The sequence below is a fragment of the Oncorhynchus mykiss genome, unplaced genomic scaffold (genome assembly GCF_013265735.2).
Source record: "Oncorhynchus mykiss isolate Arlee unplaced genomic scaffold, USDA_OmykA_1.1 un_scaffold_130, whole genome shotgun sequence".
In the NCBI taxonomy this organism is placed as follows: Eukaryota; Metazoa; Chordata; class Actinopteri; order Salmoniformes; family Salmonidae; genus Oncorhynchus; species Oncorhynchus mykiss.
In genome coordinates, this window is record NW_023493663.1 from 830271 (window position 1) to 854551 (window position 24281).

At 45.2% G+C, this 24281-nt stretch overlaps 1 protein-coding gene across 5 annotated transcripts in view; it reads left to right on the forward strand.

Annotated features, from left to right (window-relative positions):
• Positions 1-24281, forward strand: part of LOC110516979 (lethal(2) giant larvae protein homolog 1) — a 100492-nt gene that overhangs the window by 59062 nt on the left and 17149 nt on the right. For all 5 annotated transcript variants that reach the window (XR_005041763.1, XM_036972244.1, XM_036972247.1 and 2 more), the window contains 9 exons: positions 5185-5339; positions 5667-5896; positions 7830-7897; positions 10003-10177; positions 14198-14302; positions 14936-15228; positions 17980-18130; positions 19630-19768; positions 23708-24012. Coding sequence is in view for 4 of the 5 variants with exons in the window: in XM_036972244.1 (XP_036828139.1) it covers positions 5185-5339; positions 5667-5896; positions 7830-7897; positions 10003-10177; positions 14198-14302; positions 14936-15228; positions 17980-18130; positions 19630-19768; positions 23708-24012 (1621 nt within the window). In the remaining variant the exon portion in view is untranslated. The remainder of the gene's footprint in view (positions 1-5184; positions 5340-5666; positions 5897-7829; positions 7898-10002; positions 10178-14197; positions 14303-14935; positions 15229-17979; positions 18131-19629; positions 19769-23707; positions 24013-24281) is intronic.

Below are 24281 nucleotides of genomic sequence, written 5' to 3' on the forward strand. Positions count from 1 at the left end.
TCAGTATCTACTGTCACTAGGGTTGATCCATTCTGGTATCACTATCAATATTTACTATCACTAGGGTTGATCCATTCTGGTAACAGGTAACACTATCAGTATCTACTGTCAATAGGGTTGATCCATTCTGGTAACAGGTAACACTATCAGTATCTACTGTCAATAGGATCCATTCTGGTAACACTATCAGTATCTACTGTCACTAGGATCCATTCTGGTAACACTATCAGTATCTACTATCACTAGGATCCATTCTGGTAACACTATCAGTATCTACTATCACTAGGGTCCATTCTGGTAACACTATCAGTATCTACCATCACTATGATCCATTCTGGTAACACTATCAGTCTCTACCATCACTATGATCCATTCTGGTAACACTATCAGTATCTACTGTCACTAGGGTTGATCCATTCTGGTAACACTATCAGTATCTACTGTCACTAGGATCCATTCTGGTAACACTATCAGTATCTACTGTCACTAGGATCCATTCTGGTAACACTATCAGTATCTACTGTCACTAGGGTTGATCCATTCTGGTAACACTATCAGTATCTACTGTCACTAGGATCCATTCTGGTAACACTATCAGTATCTACCATCACTATGATCCATTCTGGTAACACTATCAGTCTCTACCATCACTATGATCCATTCTGGTAACACTATCAGTATCTACTGTCACTAGGGTTGATCCATTCTGGTAACACTATCAGTATCTACTGTCACTAGGGTTGATCCATTCTGGTAACACTATCAGTATCTACTGTCACTAGGGTTGATCCATTCTGGTAACACTATCAGTATCTACTGTCACTAGGGTTGATCCATTCTGGTAACACTATCAGTATCTACTGTCACTAGGGTTGATCCATTCTGGTAACACTATCAGTATCTACTGTCACTAGGGTTGATCCATTCTGGTAACACTATCAGTATCTACTGTCACTAGGGTCCATTCTGGTAACACTATCAGTATCTACTGTCACTAGGGTTGATCCATTCTGGTAACACTATCACTTGGGTTGATCCATTCTGGTATCACTATCAGTATCTACTGTCACTATGATCCATTCCGGTAACACTATCACTATCTACTGTCACTAGGGTTGATCCATTCTGGTAACACTATCAGTATCTACTGTCACTAGGGTTGATCCATTCTGGTATCACTATCAATATTTACTATCACTAGGGTTGATCCATTCTGGTAACAGGTAACACTATCAGTATCTACTGTCACTAGGATCCATTCTGGTAACACTATCAGTATCTACTGTCACTAGGATCCATTCTGGTAACACTATCAGTATCTACTATCACTAGGATCCATTCTGGTAACACTATCAGTATCTAGCATCACTAGGGTTGATCCATTCTGGTAACACTATCAGTATCTACTGTCACTAGGATCCATTCTGGTAACACTAACAGTATCTACTGTCACTAGGATCCATTCTGGTAACACTATCAGTATCTACCATCACTATGATCCATTCTAGTAACTCTATCAGTATCTACTGTCACTAGGATCCATTCTGGTAACACTAACAGTATCTACTATCACTGGGATCCATTCTGGTAACACTATCAGTCTCTACCATCACTATGATCCATTCTGGTAACACTATCAGTATCTACTGTCACTAGGGTTGATCCATTCTGGTAACACTATCAGTATCTACTGTCACTAGGGTTGATCCATTCTGGTAACACTATCAGTATCTACTATCACTAGGATCCATTCTGGTAACACTATCAGTATCTACTGTCACTAGGGTTGATCCATTCTGGTAACACTATCAGTATCTACTATCACTAGGATCCATTCTGGTAACACTATCAGTATCTACTGTCACTAGGGTTGATCCATTCTGGTAACACTATCAGTATCTACTGTCACTAGGGTTGATCCATTCTGGTAACACTATCAGTATCACTAGGATCCATTCTGGTATCACTATCAGTATCTACTGTCACTAGGGTTGATCCATTCTGGTAACATTATCAGTATCTACTATCACTAGGATCCATTCTGGTAACACTATCAGTATCTACTGTCACTAGGGTTGATCCATTCTGTTAACACTATCAGTATCTACTGTCTCTAGGGTTGATCCATTCTGGTAACACTATCAGTATCTACTGTCACTAGGGTTGATCCATTCTGGTAACACTATCAGTATCTACTGTCACTAGGGTTGATCCATTCTGGTATCACTATCAATATCTACTGTCACTAGGGTTGATCCATTCTGGTAACACTATCAGTATCTACTGTCACTAGGGTTGACCAATTCTGGTAACACTATCAGTATCTACTGTCACTAGGGTCCATTCTGGTAACACTATCAGTATCTACCATCACTATGATCCATTCTAGTAACACTATCAGTATCTACTGTCACTAGGATCCATTCTGGTAACACTAACAGTATCTACTATCACTGGGATCCATTCTGGTAACACTATCAGTCTCTACCATCACTATGATCCATTCTGGTAACACTATCAGTATCTACTGTCACTAGGGTTGATCCATTCTGGTAACACTATAAGTATCTACTGTCACTAGGATCCATTCTGGTAACACTATCAGTATCTACTGTCACTAGGGTTGATCCATTCTGGTAACACTATCAGTATCTACTGTCACTAGGGTTGATCCATTCTGGTAACACCATCAGTATCTACCATCACTAGGCTCCATTCTGGTAACACTATCAGTATCTACTGTCACTCGGGTCCATTCTGGTAACACTATCAGTATCTACTGTCACTTGGGTTGATCCATTCTGTTAACACTATCAGTATCTACTGTCACTAGGGTTGATCCATTCTGGTATCACTATCAATATTTACTATCACTAGGGTTGATCCATTCTGGTAACAGGTAACACTATCAGTACCTACTGTCAATAGGGTTGATCCATTCTGGTAACACTATCAGTATCTACTGTCACTAGGATCCATTCTGGTAACACTATCAGTATCTACTATCACTAGGATCCATTCTGGTAACACTATCAGTATCTACTATCACTAGGGTCCATTCTGGTAACACTATCAGTATCTACCATCACTATGATCCATTCTGGTAACACTATCAGTCTCTACCATCACTATGATCCATTCTGGTAACACTCAGTATCTACTGTCACTAGGGTTGATCCATTCTGGTTACACTATCAGTATCTACCATCACTAGGCTCCATTCTGGTAACACTATCAGTATCTACTGTCACTAGGGTCCATTCTGGTAACACTATCAGTATCTACTGTCACTAGGATCCATTCTGGTAACACTATAAGTATCTACTATCACTAGGATCCATTCTGGTAACACTATCAGTATCTAGCATCACTAGGGTTGATCCATTCTGGTAACACTATCACTATCTACTGTCACTTGGGTTGATCCATTCTGGTATCACTATCAGTATCTACTGTCACTATGATCCATTCCGGTAACACTATCAGTATCTACTGTCACTAGGGTTGATCCATTCTGGTATCACTATCAATATTTACTATCACTAGGGTTGATCCATTCTGGTAACAGGTAACACTATCAGTATCTACTGTCACTAGGATCCATTCTGGTAACACTATCAGTATCTACTGTCACTAGGATCCATTCTGGTAACACTATAAGTATCTACTGTCACTAGGATCCATTCTGGTAACACTATCAGTATCTACTGTCACTAGGATCCATTCTGGTAACACTATAAGTATCTACTATCACTAGGATCCATTCTGGTAACACTATAAGTATCTACTATCACTAGGATCCATTCTGGTAACACTATCAGTATCTAGCATCACTAGGGTTGATCCATTCTGGTAACACTATCAGTATCTACTGTCACTAGGATCCATTCTGGTAACACTAACAGTATCTACTGTCACTAGGATCCATTCTGGTAACACTATCAGTATCTACCATCACTATGATCCATTCTAGTAACTCTATCAGTATCTACTGTCACTAGGATCCATTCTGGTAACACTAACAGTATCTACTATCACTGGGATCCATTCTGGTAACACTATCAGTCTCTACCATCACTATGATCCATTCTGGTAACACTATCAGTATCTACTGTCACTAGGGTTGATCCATTCTGGTAACACTATCAGTATCTACTGTCACTAGGGTTGATCCATTCTGGTAACACTATCAGTATCTACTGTCACTAGGGTTGATCCATTCTGGTAACACTATCAGTATCTACTGTCACTAGGGTTGATCCATTCTGGTAACACTATCAGTATCTACTGTCACTAGGGTTGATCCATTCTGGTAACACTATCAGTATCTACTGTCACTAGGATCCATTCTGGTATCACTATCAGTATCTACTATCACTAGGATCCATTCTGGTATCACTATCAGTATCTACTATCACTAGGATCCATTCTGGTAACACTATCAGTATCTACTGTCACTAGGGTTGATCCATTCTGGTAACACTATCAGTATCTACTGTCACTAGGGTTGATCCATTCTGGTAACACTATCAGTATCTACTGTCACTAGGGTTGATCCATTCTGGTAACACTATCAGTATCTACTGTCACTAGGGTTGATCCATTCTGGTAACACTATCAGTATCTACTGTCACTAGGGTTGATCCATTCTGGTAACACTATCAGTATCTACTATCACTAGGATCCATTCTGGTAACACTATCAGTATCTACTGTCACTAGGGTTGATCCATTCTGGTAACACTATCAGTATCTACTGTCACTAGGGTTGATCCATTCTGGTAACACTATCAGTATCTACTGTCACTAGGGTTGATCCATTCTGGTAACACTATCAGTATCTACTGTCACTAGAGTTGATCCATTCTGGTAACACTATTAGTATCTACTATCACTAGGATCCATTCTGGTAACACTATCAGTATCTTCTGTCACCAGGATCCATTCTGGTAACACTATCAGTATCTACTGTCACTAGGATCCATTCTGGTAACACTATCAGTATCTACTGTCACTAGGGTTGATCCATTCTGGTAACACTATCAGTGTCTTCTGTCACTAGGGTTGATCCATTCTGGTAACAGTATCAGTATCTACTGTCTCTCACTGCCCCTCTCTCTCTCTATCTCTCACTGCCCCTCTCTCTCTCTGTCTCTCTGTCTCTCTGTCTCTGTCTCTCATGTAGGTGTCCAGTAGTCCTCTACAGTGGAGGAATGCCCAGGGCCAGTTATGGAGACCGTCACTGTGTGACCATCCAACAGGACAAACAACACGTCACTCTAGACTTCACATCCAGAGTTATAGACTTCTTCACCGTCCACACCACTGACCCGGAGCACGGTGAGAGAGAGAGAGACACGCACTTCTCCAGAGCGACTCAGACACAATTAGGATTAAGTGCCTTGCTCAAGGGCACATCTACCGATTTAAAAAAAATTAATAATTATTCAGCTAGTCTGCTCTGGGATTGGCCCTCCTCGTCGCTAGGCTACCTGACCCCCTGTGTTAATGTGTATTTCCTCTCCCAGACTATGATGATCCTAAAGCCCTCGTGGTGTTACTAGAGGAGGAGCTGGTTGTAATAGACCTCCTGACCACCGGGTGGCCCTCTGTCCCTCCTCTCTACCTGACCCCCCCTGTGTTAATAATGTGTATTTCCTCTCCCAGACTATGATGATCCTAAAGCCCTCGTGGTGTTACTAGAGGAGGAGCTGGTTGTAATAGACCTCTTGACCACCGGGTGGCCCTCTGTCCCTCCTCCTTACCTGGCTCCGCTCCACTCCTCCGCCATCACCACATCCTGTCACCTGGACAACGTCCCCGCCAAGCTCTGGGACCGCCTGGCCGCCGCCGGGAACAGCCAGGGCGCTCAGCCTGGAGTGAGACACGCACACGGGGTGAGGCACTGTACACACACACACACACAGACACACGGGGTGAGACACTGTACACACACACACACACACACGCACACGGGGTGAGACACTGTACACACACACACGCACACGGGGTGAGACACTGTACACACACACACAGACACACACACACTCATGGAGTGAGACACACACACAGGGTGAGACACTGTACACACACACAGACACCACACACTCATGGAGTGAGACACACACACGTGTTCTCACCTACCCCAACCAGTGTCTTATTCATTAGGCACCAAATGGAAGAGAACAGATGGAAACGGTGAGGGACTCCCTGAACTTGTCCAATGAGGAAACCCTTGTTTTTTGTTTTCCGTTGCGAAATGTTTTGTTACTGTGTGCACTAATGAATATGGCCCAGGTGTATCTGTATCTGTGAGAAATTATATATTTTCAACCAGTTTTGCTCACTGGGTTTTAGCAAGTCCTTCCTAGCTTAGCAGCAGTCTAGCCTGTATTAGCGTTGTTAGCTTAGCAACAGCTTAGTGTTGTTAGTTTAGTAGCAGGTTAGTCTGTATTAGCGTTGTTAGCTTAGCAACAGCTTAGCGTTGTTAGCTTAACAGCGGGTTAGTCTCTATTAGCGTTGTTAGCTTAGCAACAGCTTAGCGTTGTTAGCTTAACAGCGGGTTAGTCTCTATTAGCGTTGTTAGCTTAGCAGCAGGTTAGTCTCTATTAGCGTTGTTAGCTTAGCAGCAGGTTAGTCTGTATTAGCATTGTTAGCTTAGCAGCAGGTTAGCCTGTATCAGCATTGTTAGCTTAGCTGCAGATGTCCACAGTTAAAGGCTTTGCAGCCAGTACCAGCTGTCGTATATCATACCAGCCTGCCTACGTGTGGCAGTGCCAGGGAGGGTTGGAGTTGGCACTAGAACAGAGGGATCAGAGGGACAGGTCGTCAGAGGGACAGGTCGTCAGAGGGACAGGTCGTCAGAGGGACAGGTCGTCAGAGGGACAGGTCGTCAGAGGGACAGGTCGTCAGAGGGACGGGTCGTCAGAGGGACGGGTCGTCAGAGGGGTCAGAGGGACAGGTCGTCAGAGAGACAGGTCATCAGAGAGGTCAGAGGGACAGGTCGTCAGAGGGACAGGTCGTCAGAGGGACAGGTCGTCAGAGGGACAGGTCATCAGAGGGACAGGTCATCAGAGGGACAGGTCATCAGAGGGACAGGTCGTCAGAGGGACAGGTCGTCAGAGGGACAGGTCGTCAGAGGGACAGGTCATCAGAGGGATCAGAGGGACAGGTCGTCAGAGGTCGTCAGAGGGACAGGTCGTCAGAGGTCGTCAGAGGGACAGGTCGTCAGAGGGGTCAGAGGGACAGGTCGTCAGAGGGACAGGTCGTCAGAGGGACAGGTCGTCAGAGGGACAGGTCGTCAGAGGGACGGGTCATCAGAGGGGTCAGAGGGACAGGTCATCAGAGGGGTCAGAGGGACAGGTCGTCAGAGACAGGTCATCAGAGGGGTCAGAGGGACAGGTCATAGGGACAGGTCGTCAGAGAGACAGGTCATCAGAGGGGTCAGAGGGACAGGTCGTCAGAGGGACAGGTCATCAGAGGGGTCAGAGGGACAGGTCGTCAGAGGGACAGGTCGTCAGAGGGACAGGTCGTCAGAGGGACAGGTCGTCAGAGGGACAGGTCGTCAGAGAGACAGGTCATCAGAGGGGTCAGAGGGACAGGTCGTCAGAGGGACAGGTCGTCAGAGGGACAGGTCATCAGAGGGGTCAGAGGGACAGGTCGTCAGAGAGTCAGGTCATCAGAGGGGTCAGAGGGACAGGTCGTCAGAGGGACAGGTCATCAGGTGTTCACAGCTGGATGAATGAGGCCTTATTCACAAATTAGTCTCTCTGCTGCAATGTGTGTGTCAGTCATCTAACCTGGTGTGTGTGTGTGTGTGTGTGTGTGTAGAGTTGGCCGATATGTGGAGGGAAGAATCTAGCGCCCCCGCCCAGACAACAGGAGTTGCTGCTGACGGGGTAAACACACACACACACACACACACACACACACACACACACACGTAGTCTTCCTCCTGTCTCCACTATGTTAGAGGTGTGTATCTACTGTCTCCACTATGTTAGAGGTGTGTATCTACTGTCTCCACTATGTTAGAGGTGTCTTCCTCCTGTCTCCACTATGTTAGAGGTGTGTATCTACTGTCTCCACTATGTTAGATGAGGTGTGTATCTACTGTCTCCACTATGTTAGAGGTGTCTTCCTCCTGTCTCCACTATGTTAGAGGTGTGTATCTACTGTCTCCACTATGTTAGAGGTGTGTATCTACTGTCTCCACTATGTTAGAGGTGTCTTCCTCCTGTCTCCACTATGTTAGAGGTGTGTATCTACTGTCTCCACTATGTTAGATGAGGTGTCTTCCTACTGTCTCCACTATGTTAGAGGTGTGTATCTACTGTCTCCACTATGTTAGATGAGGTGTGTATCTACTGTCTCCACTATGTTAGAGGTGTGTATCTACTGTCTCCACTATGTTAGATGAGGTGTGTATCTACTGTCTCCACTATGTTAGAGGTGTCTCTCTACTGTCTCCACTATGTTAGATGAGGTGTGTCTCTACTGTCTCCACTATGTTAGATGAGGTGTGTATCTACTGTCTCCACTATGTTAGATGAGGTGTGTATCTACTGTCTCCACTATGTTAGAGGTGTGTATCTACTGTCTCCACTATGTTAGAGGTGTGTATCTACTGTCTCCACTATGTTAGATGAGGTGTGTATCTACTGTCTCCACTATGTTAGAGGTGTCTCTCTACTGTCTCCACTATGTTAGATGAGGTGTGTCTCTACTGTCTCCACTATGTTAGATGAGGTGTGTATCTACTGTCTCCACTATGTTAGAGGTGTGTATCTACTGTTGCTGTGTATCTACTGTCTCCACTATGTTAGAGGTGTGTATCTACTGTCTCCACTATGTTAGATGTGTGTATCTACTGTCTCCACTATGTTAGAGGTGTGTATCTACTGTCTCCACTATGTTAGATGTGTATCTCCTGTCTCCACTATGTTAGAGGTGTCTCTCTACTGTCTCCACTATGTTAGATGAGGTGTGTCTCTACTGTCTCCACTATGTTAGATGAGGTGTGTATCTACTGTCTCCACTATGTTAGATGAGGTGTGTATCTACTGTCTCCACTATGTTAGAGGTGTGTATCTACTGTCTCCACTATGTTAGAGGTGTCTTCCTCCTGTCTCCACTATGTTAGAGGTGTGTACAGTTAAAGTCTGAAGTTTACATGCACTCAGGTTGGAGTCATTAAAACTCGTTTTTCAACCACTCCACACCACTTTCTTGTTAACAAACTATAGTTTTGGCAAGTCGGTTAGGACATCTACTTTGTGCATGACACAAGTCATTTCTCCAACAGTTGTTTACAGACAGATTATTTCACTTATAATTCACTGTATCACAATTTCAGTGGGTCAGAAGTTTACATACACTAAGTTGACTGTGCCTTTAAACAGCTTGGAAAATCCCAGAAAATGATGTCATGGCTTTAGAAGCTTCTGATAGGCTAATTGACATCATTTGAGTCAATTGGACGTGTACCTGTGGATGTATTTCAAGGCCTTCAAACTCAGTGCCTCTTTGCTTGACATCATGGGAAAATCAAAATGAATCAGCCAAGACCTCAGAAAAAAAATGGTTGACCTCCACAAGTCTGGTCCATCCTTGGGAGCAATTTCCAAACTCCTGAAGGTACCACGTTCATCTGTACAAACAATAGTACGCAAGTATAAACAACATGGGACCACGCAGCCGTCAAACCGCTCAGGAAGGAGACACGTTCTGTCTCCTAGAGATGAACGTACTTTGGTGCAAAAAGTGCCTATAAATCCCAGAACAACAGCAAAGGACCTTGTGAAGATGTTGGAGGAAACAGGTACAAAAGTATCTATATCCACAGTAAAATGAGTCCTATATCGACTTCACCTGAAAGGCCGCTCAGCAAGGAAGAATTGTGAAAAACTGAGTTTAAATATATTTGGCCAAGGTGTATGTAAACTTCTGACCTCTACTACGTCTCCTGTCTCCACTATGTTAAAATAAGTGTGTGTGTGTGCAGGCATGAGGACGGTACAGTGCGGTTCTGGAATGTGTCTGCTGTTGCCATGACTCCTCTCTACAAGCTCAGCACGGCTAACGTCTTCCATACCGACTGTGACCCTAACGACGACCCCCTGGACCCTACCAATGACCCCGAAGCACTGCAAGAGGAGGAGTGGCCTCCCTTCAGGAAGGTCAGAACACAGACACATGCACACACACTGACACACACACATGCAGACACGCAAGCACGAGCTCACACATTTCTTATAAATTTGCAAACATTTCTAAAAACCTGTTTTCACTTTGTCATTGTGGGGTATTGAGTCATTATGGGGTATTGTGTCATTATGGGGTATTGTGTCATTATGGGGTATTGTGTCATTATGGGGTATTGTGTCATTACAGGGTATTGAGTCATTATGGGGTATTGTGTCATTATGGGGTATTGTGTCATTATGGGGTATTGTGTCACTATGGGGTATTGTGTCATTATGGGGTATTGTGTCATTATGGGGTATTGTGTCACTATGGGGTATTGTGTCATTATGGGGTATTGTGTCACTATGGGGTATTGTGTCATTATGGGGTATTGTGTCACTATGGGGTATTGTGTCACTACAGGGTATTGAGTCATTATGGGGTATTGTGTCATTATGGGGTATTGTGTCATTATGGGGTATTGTGTCACTATGGGGTATTGTGTCATTATGGGGTATTGTGTCATTATGGGGTATTGTGTCACTATGGGGTATTGTGTCATTATGGGGTATTGTGTCACTATGGGGTATTGTGTCATTATGGGGTATTGTGTCACTATGGGGTATTGTGTCACTATGGGGTATTGTGTCATTATGGGGTATTGTGTCACTATGGGGTATTGTGTCACTATGGGGTATTGTGTCATTATGGGGTATTGTGTCATTATGGGGTATTGTGTCATTACAGGGTATTGTGTCATTATGGGGTATTGTGTCAACATGGGGTATTGTGTCATTATGGGGTATTGAGTCATGATGGGGTATTGAGTCATTATGGGGTAGTGTGTCATTATGGGGTATTTTGATCCGTATAGTGATGATGATGATGATGATGATGATGATGATGATGTGTGTTCTAGGTGGGCTGTTTTGATCCGTATAGTGATGATGATGATGTGTGTTCTAGGTGGGCTGTTTTGATCCGTATAGTGATGATGATGATGATGATGTGTGTTCTAGGTGGGCTGTTTTGATCCGTATAGTGATGATGATGATGATGATGTGTGTTCTAGGTGGGCTGTTTTGATCCGTATAGTGATGATGATGATGATGATGATGATGATGATGATGATGTGTGTTCTAGGTGGGCTGTTTTGATCCGTATAGTGATGATGATGTGTGTTCTAGGTGGGCTGTTTTGATCCGTATAGTGATGATGATGATGATGATGATGATGATGATGATGATGATGATGTGTGTTCTAGGTGGGCTGTTTTGATCCGTATAGTGATGATGATGTGTGTTCTAGGTGGGCTGTTTTGATCCGTATAGTGATGATGATGATGATGATGTGTGTTCTAGGTGGGCTGTTTTGATCCGTATAGTGATGATGATGATGTGTGTTCTAGGTGGGCTGTTTTGATCCGTATAGTGATGATGATGATGATGATGATGATGATGATGATGATGATGATGTGTGTTCTAGATGGGCTGTTTTGATCCGTATAGTGATGATGATGATGTGTGTTCTAGGTGGGCTGTTTTGATCCGTATAGTGATGATGATGTGTGTTCTAGGTGGGCTGTTTTGATCCGTATAGTAGTGATGATGATGTGTGTTCTAGGTGGGCTGTTTTGATCCGTATAGTGATGATGATGATGATGATGATGATGATGATGTGTGTTCTAGGTGGGCTGTTTTGATCCGTATAGTAGTGATGATGATGATGATGATGTGTGTTCTAGGTGGGCTGTTTTGATCCGTATAGTGATGATGATGATGATGATGATGATGATGTGTGTTCTAGGTGGGCTGTTTTGATCCGTATAGTAGTGATGATGATGTGTGTTCTAGGTGGGCTGTTTTGATCCGTATAGTGATGATGATGATGATGATGATGATGTGTGTTCTAGGTGGGCTGTTTTGATCTGTATAGTGATGATGATGATGATGATGATGATGATGATGATGATGATGATGATGTGTGTTCTAGGTGGGCTGTTTTGATCCGTATAGTGATGATGATGATGTGTGTTCTAGGTGGGCTGTTATGATCCGTATAGTGATGATGATGATGATGATGATGATGATGTGTGTTCTAGGTGGGCTGTTTTGATCCGTATAGTGACGATGATGATGATGATGATGATGATGATGATGATGATGTGTGTTCTAGGTGGGCTGTTTTGATCCGTATAGTGATGATGATGATGTGTGTTCTAGGTGGGCTGTTTTGATCTGTATAGTGATGATGATGATGATGATGATGATGATGATGTGTGTTCTAGGTGGGCTGTTTTGATCCGTATAGTGATGATGATGATGATGATGATGATGATGTGTGTTCTAGATGGGCTGTTTTGATCCGTATAGTGATGATGATGATGTGTGTTCTAGGTGGGCTGTTTTGATCTGTATAGTGATGATGATGATGATGATGATGATGATGATGATGTGTGTTCTAGGTGGGCTGTTTTGATCCGTATAGTGATGATGATGATGTGTGTTCTAGGTGGGCTGTTTTGATCCGTATAGTAGTGATGATGATGTGTGTTCTAGGTGGGCTGTTTTGATCCGTATAGTGATGATGATGATGATGATGATGATGATGATGATGTGTGTTCTAGGTGGGCTGTTTTGATCCGTATAGTAGTGATGATGATGATGATGATGATGATGATGATGTGTGTTCTAGGTGGGCTGTTTTGATCCGTATAGTGATGATGATGATGATGATGATGATGTGTGTTCTAGGTGGGCTGTTTTGATCCGTATAGTAGTGATGATGATGTGTGTTCTAGGTGGGCTGTTTTGATCCGTATAGTGATGATGATGATGATGATGATGATGATGATGATGATGTGTGTTCTAGGTGGGCTGTTTTGATCTGTATAGTGATGATGATGATGATGATGATGATGATGATGATGATGATGTGTGTTCTAGGTGGGCTGTTTTGATCCGTATAGTGATGATGATGATGTGTGTTCTAGGTGGGCTGTTATGATCCGTATAGTGATGATGATGATGATGATGATGTGTGTTCTAGGTGGGCTGTTTTGATCCGTATAGTGATGATGATGATGATGATGATGATGATGATGATGATGATGATGATGATGATGATGTGTGTTCTAGGTGGGCTGTTTTGATCCGTATAGTGATGATGATGATGTGTGTTCTAGGTGGGCTGTTTTGATCTGTATAGTGATGATGATGATGATGATGATGATGATGATGATGTGTGTTCTAGGTGGGCTGTTTTGATCCGTATAGTGATGATGATGATGATGATGATGATGATGTGTGTTCTAGATGGGCTGTTTTGATCCGTATAGTGATGATGATGATGTGTGTTCTAGGTGGGCTGTTTTGATCTGTATAGTGATGATGATGATGATGATGATGATGATGATGATGTGTGTTCTAGGTGGGCTGTTTTGATCCGTATAGTGATGATGATGATGATGATGATGATGTGTGTTCTAGATGGGCTGTTTTGATCCGTATAGTAGTGATGATGATGATGATGATGTGTGTTCTAGGTGGGCTGTTTTGATCCGTATAGTAGTGATGATGATGATGATGATGATGATGTGTGTTCTAGGTGGGCTGTTTTGATCCGTATAGTGATGATGATGATGATGATGATGATGATGATGATGATGATGTGTGTTCTAGGTGGGCTGTTTTGATTCGTATAGTAGTGATGATGATGTGTGTTCTAGATGGGCTGTTTTGATCCGTATAGTGATGATGATGATGATGATGTGTGTTCTAGGTGGGCTGTTTTGATCCGTATAGTGATGATGATGATGATGATGTGTGTTCTAGGTGGGCTGTTTTGATCCGTATAGTGATGATGATGATGATGATGATGATGATGATGATGATGATGATGATGTGTGTTCTAGATGGGCTGTTTTGATCCGTATAGTGATGATGATGATGTGTGTTCTAGGTGGGCTGTTTTGATCCGTATAGTGATGATGATGATGATGATGTGTGTTCTAGGTGGGCTGTTTTGATCCGTATAGTGATGATCCTCGTCTGGGGATCCAGAAGATCAGTCTGTGTAAATACAGCTGTAGACTGGTGGTGGCCGGGACCGCTGGACAGGTACCACACACACACACACACACTGTGTTTGTGTAATTAGACACTCCCTCATCTTCTTGAGAGCCAATAAAATCTAAGTTCATGTGTGTCTGTTTCTCCAGGTGATCGTGCTGGGTCTGAGTGATGAATGGTCTCTCTGTCTCTGTCTGTCCCTGTGTGTCTGTGTCTCCAGGTGATCGTACTGGGTCTGAGTGATGAATGGTCTCTCTGTCTCTGTCTGTGTCTCCAGGTGATCGTGCTGGGTCTGAGTGATGAATGGTCTCTCTGTCTCTGTCTGTGTGTCTGTGTCTCCAGGTGATCATGCTGGGTCTGAGTGATGAATGGTCTCTCTGTCTCTGTCTGTCTCTGTGTGTCTGTGTCTCCAGGTGATCATGCTGGGTCTGAGTGATGAATGGTCTCTCTGTCTCTGTCTGTCTCTGTGTGTCTGTGTCTCCAGGTGATCGTGCTGGGTCTGAGTGATGAATGGTCTCTCTGTCTCTGTCTGTGTGTGTCTGTTTCTCCAGGTGATCGTACTGGGTCTGAGTGATGAATGGTCTCTCTGTCTCTGTCTGTGTGTCTGTGTCTCCAGGTGATCGTACTGGGTCTGAGTGATGAATGGTCTCTCTGTCTCTGTCTGTGTGTCTGTGTCTCCAGGTGATCGTACTGGGTCTGAGTGATGAATGGTCGGACCACACGGTCGATGTCTCCACGGTCGACCTGCTTCAGGACCGAGAGGGGTTCACCTGGAAGGGCCATGATAGGCTGGAGCCCCGAGCCAGCACCGCCCCCTTCCCTCCAGGCTTCCAACCATTGGTCCTCGTGCAGGCCCTGCCCCCAGCCTCTGTTACCTCTGTGATGCTGCATGCGGAGTGGAACCTCGTAGCGTTCGGGACGAGTCACGGCTTCGGACTGTTTGACTACCACAGACGCACTGCTGTTCTGGCCAGGTACACACACACACACACACACACACACACACACACACACACACACACACACACACGACTCTGGCCTGGTAGAGACACACACACACAACTCTACTGGCCTGGCAGAGACACACACACACGACTCTACTGGCCTGGTAGAGACACACACACACGACTCTACTGGCCTGGTAGAGACACACACACACAACTCTACTGGCCTGGTAGAGACACACACACACGACTCTACTGGCCTGGTAGAGACACACACACACGACTCTACTGGCCTGGTAGAGACACACACACACGACTCTACTGGCCTGGTAGAGTCACACACACACAACTCTACTGGCCTGGTAGAGACACACACACACAACTCTACTGGCCTGGTAGAGACACACACACACGACTCTACTGGCCTGGTAGAGACACACACACACGACTCTACTGGCCTGGTAGAGACACACACACACAACTCTACTGGCCTGGTAGAGACACACACACACAACTCTACTGGCCTGGTAGAGACACACACACACGACTCTACTGGCCTGGTAGAGACACACACACACGACTCTACTGGCCTGGTAGAGACACACACACACGACTCTACTGGCCTGGTAGAGACACACACACACGACTCTACTGGCCTGGTAGAGACACACACACACGACTCTACTGGCCTGGTAGAGACACACGCTGTTCTGTCTCTGTTGTCTCCAGATGTCCCCTCTGTTGTCTCCGGATGTCCCCTCTGTTGTCTCCAGATGTCCCCTCTGTTGTCTCCAGGTGTCCCCTCTGGTGTGGTGTTAATCTGTTCTGTATCTCTGTTGTCTCCAGATGTCCCCTCTGTTGTCTCCAGGTGTCCCCTCTGTTGTCTCCAGGTGTCCCCTCTGTTGTCTCCAGGTGTCCCCTCTGTTGTCTCCAGATGTCCCCTCTGTTGTCTCCAGATGTCCCCTCTGGTGTCTCCAGATGTCCCCTCTGTTGTCTCCAGATGTCCCCTCTGGTGTTGTTAATCTGTTCTGTCTCTGTTGTCTCCAGATGTTCCCTCTGGTGTTGTTAATCTGTTCTGTCTCTCTGTTGTCTCCAGATGTCCTCTCTGTTGTCTCCAGATGTCCTCTCTGTTGTCTCCAGGTGTCCCCTCTGGTGTTGTTAATCTGTTCTGTCTCTGTTGTCTCCAGATGTTCCCTCTGGTGTTGTTAATCTGTTCTGTCTCTCTGTTGTCTCCAGATGTCCCCTCTGTTGTCTCCAGATGTCCCCTCTGGTGTTGTTAATCTGTTCTGTCTCTGTTGTCTCCAAATGTCCCCTCTGTTGTCTCCAGATGTCCCCTCTGTTGTCTCCAGATGTCCTCTCTGTTGTCTCCAGATGTCCTCTCTGTTGTCTCCAGATGTTCCCTCTGGTGTTGTTAATCTGTTCTGTCTCTGTTGTCTCCAGATGTCCCCTCTGTTGTGTTGTTAATCTGTTCTGTCTCTGTTGTCTCCAAATGTCCCCTCTGTTGTCTCCAGATGTCCCCTCTGTTGTCTCCAGATGTCCCCTCTGTTGTCTCCAGATGTCCCCTCTGTTGTCTCCAGATGTCCTCTCTGTTGTCTCCAGATGTCCTCTCTGTTGTCTCCAGATGTTCCCTCTGGTGTTGTTAATCTGTTCTGTCTCTGTTGTCTCCGGATGTCCCCTCTGTTGTCTCCAGGTGTCCCCTCTGGTGTTGTTAATCTGTTCTGTCTCTCTGTTGTCTCCAGATGTCCTCTCTGTTGTCTCCAGATGTCCTCTCTGTTGTCTCCAGGTGTCCCCTCTGGTGTTGTTAATCTGTTCTGTCTCTGTTGTCTCCAGATGTCCTCTCTGTTGTCTCCAGATGTCCCCTCTGGTGGTGTTAATCTGTTCTGTCTCTGTTGTCTCCAGATGTCCTCTCTGTTGTCTCCAGATGTCCCCTCTGGTGGTGTTAATCTGTTCTGTCTCTCTGTTGTCTCCAGATGTCCTCTCTGTTGTCTCCAGATGTTCCCTCTGGTGTTGTTAATCTGTTCTGTCTCTGTTGTCTCCAGATGTCCTCTCTGTTGTCTCCAGATGTCCCCTCTGGTGGTGTTAATCTGTTCTGTCTCTCTGTTGTCTCCAGATGTCCTCTCTGTTGTCTCCAGATGTTCCCTCTGGTGTTGTTAATCTGTTCTGTCTCTCTGTCTCCAGGTGTCCCCTCTGGTGTTGTTAATCTGTTCTGTCTCTCTGTTGTCTCCAGATGTCCTCTCTGTTGTCTCCAGATGTTCCCTCTGGTGTTGTTAATCTGTTCTGTCTCTGTTGTCTCCAGATGTCCTCTCTGTTGTCTCCAGATGTCCCCTCTGGTGGTGTTAATCTGTTCTGTCTCTCTGTTGTCTCCAGGTGTCCCCTCTGGTGTTGTTAATCTGTTCTGTCTCTCTGTTGTCTCCAGGTGTACCCTCTGGTGTCTCCAGATGTCCCCTCTGTTGTGTTGTTAATCTGTTCTGTCTCTCTGTGGTCTCCAGGTGTACCCTCTGGTGTCTCCAGATGTCCCCTCTGTTGTGTTGTTAATCTGTTCTGTCTCTCTGTGGTCTCCAGGTGTACCCTCTGGTGTCTCCAGATGTCCCCTCTGTTGTGTTGTTAATCTGTTCTGTCTCTCTGTGGTCTCCAGGTGTACCCTCTGGTGTCTCCAGATGTCCCCTCTGTTGTGTTGTTAATCTGTTCTGTCTCTCTGTGGTCTCCAGGTGTACCCTCTGGTGTCTCCAGATGTCCCCTCTGTTGTGTTGTTAATCTGTTCTGTCTCTCTGTGGTCTCCAGGTGTACCCTGCACCCTAACGACTCCCTAGCGATGGAGGGTCCTCTCAGCAGAGTGAAGAGTCTGAAGAAGTCTCTCAGACAGAGCTTCAGACGCATCAGGAAGAGTAGAGTGTCTGGGAAGAAACGCCCCATCCCCACCCCTACCAGCAAGGTAACACACACAGTGAGACAGCTTGATGTACAGGACACCCCCTGGACAGGACACTAGTCTGTCTCCTGTTTCTGTAGTGAGACAGCTTGATGTACAGGACACCCCCTGGACATGACACTAGTCTGTCTCCTGTTTCCTTAGTGAGACAGCTTGATGTACAGGACACCCCCTGGACAGGACACTAGTCTGTCTCCTGTTTCCTTAGTGAGACAGCTTGATGTACAGGACACCCCCTGGACAGGACACTAGTCTGTCTCCTGTAGTGAGACAGCTTGATGTACCAGGACACCCCCTGGACAGGACACTAGTCTGTCTCCCGTTACCTTAGTGAGACAGCTTGATGTACAGGACACCCCCTGGACAGGACACTAGTCTGTCTCCCGTTACCTTAGTGAGACAGCTTGATGTACAGGACACCCCCCGGACAGGACACTAGTCTATCTCCTGTTACCTTAGTGAGACAGCTTGATGTACAGCACTCTGACCATGTTAGTGTTTTCATGTTGTCTGGAGCATTAGTAACCGTAGCTGTGTCACCGCCAACAATTTTACATTTTAGGTTGTTGTTTTTTTGCCAATGTTTACTGTCATAACAACCGGGGCTGTTTGTTAATTCCATAAATTATTGTTACGCTCCGGCACTCTCAAACCAGAGGGTGTGAATTTCCCAACGCACCCTGGATGTCTAGATTGAGCATCAAACCAGAGGGCTCCGGTGTGAATTTCCCAACGCACCCTGGATGTCTAGAATGAGCATCAAACCAGAGGGCTCCGGTGTGAATTTCCCAACGCACCCTGGATGTCTAGAATGAGCATCAAACCAGAGGGCTCTGGTGTGAATTTCCCAACGCACCCTGGATGTCTAGAATGAGCATCAAACCAGAGGGCTCCGGTGTGAATTTCCCAACGCACCCTGGATGTCTAGAATGAGCATCAAACCAGAGGGCTCCGGTGTGAATTTCCCAACGCACCCTGGATGTCTAGAATGAGCATCAAACCAGAGGGCTCCGGTGTGAATTTCCCAACGCACCCTGGATGTCTAGAATGAGCATCAAACCAGAGGGCTCCTGTGTGAATTTCCCAACGCACCCTGGATGTCTAGAATGAGCATCAAACCAGAGGGCTCTGGTGTGAATTTCCCAACGCACCCTGGATGTCTAGAATGAGCATCAAACCATAGGGCTCCTGTGTGAATTTCCCAACGCACCTTGGAATGAGCATCAAACCAGAGGGCTCCGGTGTGAATTTCCCAACGCACCCTGGATGTCTAGAATGAGCATCATGATAAATCTACGTGACACTGTTCTATGGCAGCCATGTTAGCCCAACATTATATGGGGAATATTTAAATAATGATATGTCATTGAATGTCTAGAATTCCATCAGTACTCAAAACATATAAAATAGATTTGGTTCTCACAATATAATACGTTGGTTGGTTCTCACAGAGCTTCCAATGAGTGTGACATCACTTCCTGTGTGTGTGTGTGTGTGTGTAGATCCAGGAGGCCAACGCAGCGCTAGCTGACCAGGAGGAAGTAGCTCCGGTGCAGAGGAGGATCGAGCCGAGATCAGCTGACGACTCTCTATCAGGAGTGGTGCGATGCCTCTGTTTCGCTGATACGTACCTCAGAGACGGTATGATTCTGTCTGATACGTACCTTAGAGACGGTATGATTCTGTCTGATACGTACCTCAGAGACGGTATGATATGATTCTGTCTGATACGTACCTCAGAGACGGTATGATTCTGTCTGATACGTACCTTAGAGAGGGTTTGATTCTGTCTGATACGTACCTCAGAGACGGTATGATATGATTCTGTCTGATACGTACCTCAGAGACGGTATGATATGATTCTGTCTGATACGTACCTCAGAGACGGTATGATATGATTCTGTCTGATACGTACCTCAGAGACGGTATGATTCTGTCTGATACGTACCTCAGAGACGGTATGATTCTGTCTGATACGTACCTTAGAGAGGGTTTGATTCTGTCTGATACGTACCTCAGAGACGGTATGATATGATTCTGTCTGATACGTACCTCAGAGACGGTATGATATGATTCTGTCTGATACGTACCTCAGAGACGGTATGATATGATTCTGTCTGATACGTACCTCAGAGACGGTATGATTCTGTCTGATACGTACCTCAGAGACGGTATGATATGATTCTGTCTGATACAGTTGTCAGAAGTTTACATACACTTGGGTTGGATTCATTAAAACTACTTTTTCAACCACTCCACAAATTTCTTGTTAACAACCTATAGTTTCGGCAAGTCGGTTAGGACATCTACTTTGTGCTTGACATAAGTCATTTTTCCAACAATTGTTTACAGACAGATTATTTCACTTATTATTCACTGTGTCACAATTCCAGTGGGTCAAAAGTTTACATACACTAAGTTGACTGTGCCTTTAAACAGCTCCAGAAAATGATGTAATGGCTTTAGAAGCTTCTGATAGGCTAATTGACATCATTTGAGTCAATTGGAGGTGTACCTGTGGATGTATTTCAATGCCTACCTTCAAACTCAGTGCCTCTTTGCTTGACATCATGGGGAAATCAATCAAAATCAATCAAATCAAATGAATCAGCCAAGACCTCTGAAAGAAAATTGTTGCCTCCACAAGTCTGGTCCATCCTTGGGAGCAATTTCCAAACAATTTCCACGGGACCACTCAGCCGTCATACCGCTCAGGAAGGAGATGCGTTCTGTCTCCTAGAGTTGAATGTACTTTGGTGCGAAAAGTGAAAATCAATCCCAGAACAACAGCAAAGGACCTTGTGAAGATGCTGGAGGAAACAGGTACAAAAGTATCTATATCCACAGTAAAACGAGTCCTATATCGACATAACCTGAAAGGCCGCTCAGCAAGGCAGAAGCCGCTGCTCCAAAACCAGCTTTAAAAAAAGCCAGACTACGGTTTGCAACTGCACATGATGGGGACAAAGATCATACTTTTTGGAGAAATGTCCTCTGGTCTGATGAAACAAAATTAAAACTGTTTGGCCATAAGGACCATCGTTATGTTTGAAGGAAAAAGGGGGAGGCTTGCAAGCCGAAGAACACCATCCCAACCGTGAAGGAAAAAGGGGGAGGCTTGCAAGCTGAAGAACACCATCCCAACCGTGAAGGAAAAAGGGGGAGGCCTGCAAGCCGAAGACACCATCCCAACCGTGAAGGAAAAAGGGGGAGGCTTGCAAGCTGAAGAACACCATCCCAACCGTGAAGGAAAAAGGGGGAGGCTTGCAAGCTGAAGAACACCATCCCAACCGTGAAGGAAAAAGGGGGAGGCCTGCAAGCTGAAGAACACCATCCCAACCGTGAAGGAAAAAGGGGGAGGCCTGCAAGCTGAAGAACACCATCCCAACTGTGAAGGAAAAAGGGGGAGGCTTGCAAGCTGAAGAACACCATCCCAACCGTGAAGGAAAAAGGGGGAGGCCTGCAAGCTGAAGAACACCATCCCAACTGTGAAGGAAAAAGGGGGAGGCTTGCAAGCTGAAGAACACCATCCCAACCGTGAAGGAAAAAGGGGGAGGCTTGCAAGCTGAAGAACACCATCCCAACCGTGAAGCACGTGTTTTTATTTTTGAATTTTACCCTTTTTCCTAATTTCGTTTAAAAACATTTATTGCCCCGTTTTCTCCAATTTCAATTTTTTTTTGTTTTGTTTAGTAGCTACTATCTTGTCTCATCGCTACAACTCCCGTATGGGCTCGGGAGAGACGAAGGTTGAAAGACGTGTCCTCCGATACACAACCCAACCAAGCCGCACTGCTTCTTAACACAGCGCCATCCAACCCGGAAGCCAGCCGCACCAATGTGTCGGAGGAAACACTGTGCACATGGCGACATGGCGCACTGCGCCTGGCCCGCCACAGGAGTCGCTGGTGCCCGATGAGACAAGGATTTCCCTACCGGTCAAACCCTCCCTAACCCGGACGACGCTAGGCCAATTGTACGTCACCCCACGGACCTCCCGGTTACGACAGAGCCTGGGCGCGAACCCAGAGTCTCTGGTGGCACAGCTGGCGCTGCAGTACAGCGCCCTTAAGCCCTGGGCCACCCTGGAGGCAGCATCATGTTGTAGGGGTGCTTTTCTGCAGGAGGGACTGGTGCACTTCACAAAATAGATGGCATCATGAGGAAGGAAAATTACATGGATATATTGAAACAACATCTCAAGACGTCAGTGTTGGAGATTTTCCAGTCATCTGGTGATTTTCAGTAACCTCTCTTTGAAGTAGAAAGAATAAACAGAATGAAGGCTGAGCCCATGTGTGTGTACAAAGCTAGATCAACATCGAATTGACCATTTGGACACGTAAAAAACAGAACGTAAGCAGAATCTGTGTAGATGAGGCAAGGTTAACTGACAAGACGTGACAGGTCTGGGCCATATCTGATCTTGTGAAGGCTACTTGACACGCGCACACGTTAACCATACATTGATATTGTAGGTCTGAACTTGTAAAGACCTTTGGACAGGAACATTAGCTAAGGGGTATGCTTGTCACGCCACCAATAGAATCTATGCCCCAATATCTGAGCCAATAACAGAATGGAAACTATGTAACAAAGCAAATGGGGTGATGACATCATTCTGTAAAGGTGAAACTGTATAAAAGCCAAGCGCTAAGAATGAGGCAGTTCTTCCATGGAGGTGCTCGGCATTTGTTGTCCTCAGCAATAAAATTCTTATCCACAAGCTCCGGTATCTGAGTAGTATTTGTTTTTAATATTTTCCCCAACATCAGTCAGGAAGTTAAAGTTTAGTCGCAAATGGGTCTTCCAAATGGACAATGACCCCCAAGCATACTTCCAAAGTTGTGGCAAAATGGCTTAAGGACAACAAAGTCAAGGTATTGGAGTGGCCATCACAAAACCCTGACCTCAATCCTATAGAACATTTGTGGGCAGACCTGAAAAAGCGTGTGCCAGCAAGGAGGCCTACAAACCTGACTCAGTTACACCAGCTCTGTCAGGAGGAATGGGCCAAAATTCACAAAATTTATTGTGGGATGTTTGTGGAAGGCTACCCGAAATGTTTGACCCAAGTTAAACAATTTAAAGGCAATGCTACCAAATACTAATTGAGTGAATGTAAACTTCTGACCCACTGGGAATGTGATGAAAGAAATAAAAGCTGAAATAAATCATTCTCTCTACGATTATTCTGACATTTCACATTCTTAAAATAAAGTGGTGATCCTAACTAACCTAAAACAGGGCATTTTTACTAGGATTAAATGTCAGGAATTGTGAAAAACTGAGTTTAAATGTATTTGGCTAAGGTGTATGTAAACTTCCGACTTCAACTGTATATCTTTGTTTATTAATGTGTGTATCTATGTTAGCATGTATATCTCCGTTTAATTTGTATATCTCTGTTTAATGTGTATATATCTGTTTAATGTGTGTGTATCTATGTTAATGTGTATCTCTCTGTTTAATATGTATCTATGGTAACATGTATATCTCTGTTTAATGTGTGTATATCTATGTTAACATGTATATCTCTGTTTGTGTGTGTATCTATATTAACGTGTATATCTCCCCCAGGTACACACCACGGCCCGACGCTGTGGGCGGGGACAAACTCAGGGAGTGTGTATGCTTACGCGTTGGAGGTCCCGGGTGTGGGGTCGGGCCGTGGGCGGCCGGGGGGTGAGGGGAGCGGCTGTGTGGAGGCCGTGTTGGGGAAAGAGATCCAGCTGATGCACAGGGCTCCGGTCGTGTCCGTCTGCGTGCTGGACGGACGGGGGAAACCGTTACCAGAACCTTACCAAGCCTCTCTGGACCTGGCTACTGCTCCAGACATGACTAACCCACACTCTGTCCTCATCGCTTCAGAGGAACAACTCAAGGTACACACACACACACCTGTTGGGAATTACCTGTCAGTCAGGTATTCAGTCTCTCTAAGGTCAGTGTTGACAGGTTATTGTGTTGACAGGTATAATGTGTTGACAGGTATAATGTGTTGACAGGTATAATGTGTTGATATAATGTGTTGACAGGTATAATGTGTTGACAGGTATAATGTGTTGACAGGTATAATGTGTTGATATAATGTGTTGACAGGTATAATGTGTTGACAGGTATAATGTGTTGACAGGTTATTGTGTTGACAGGT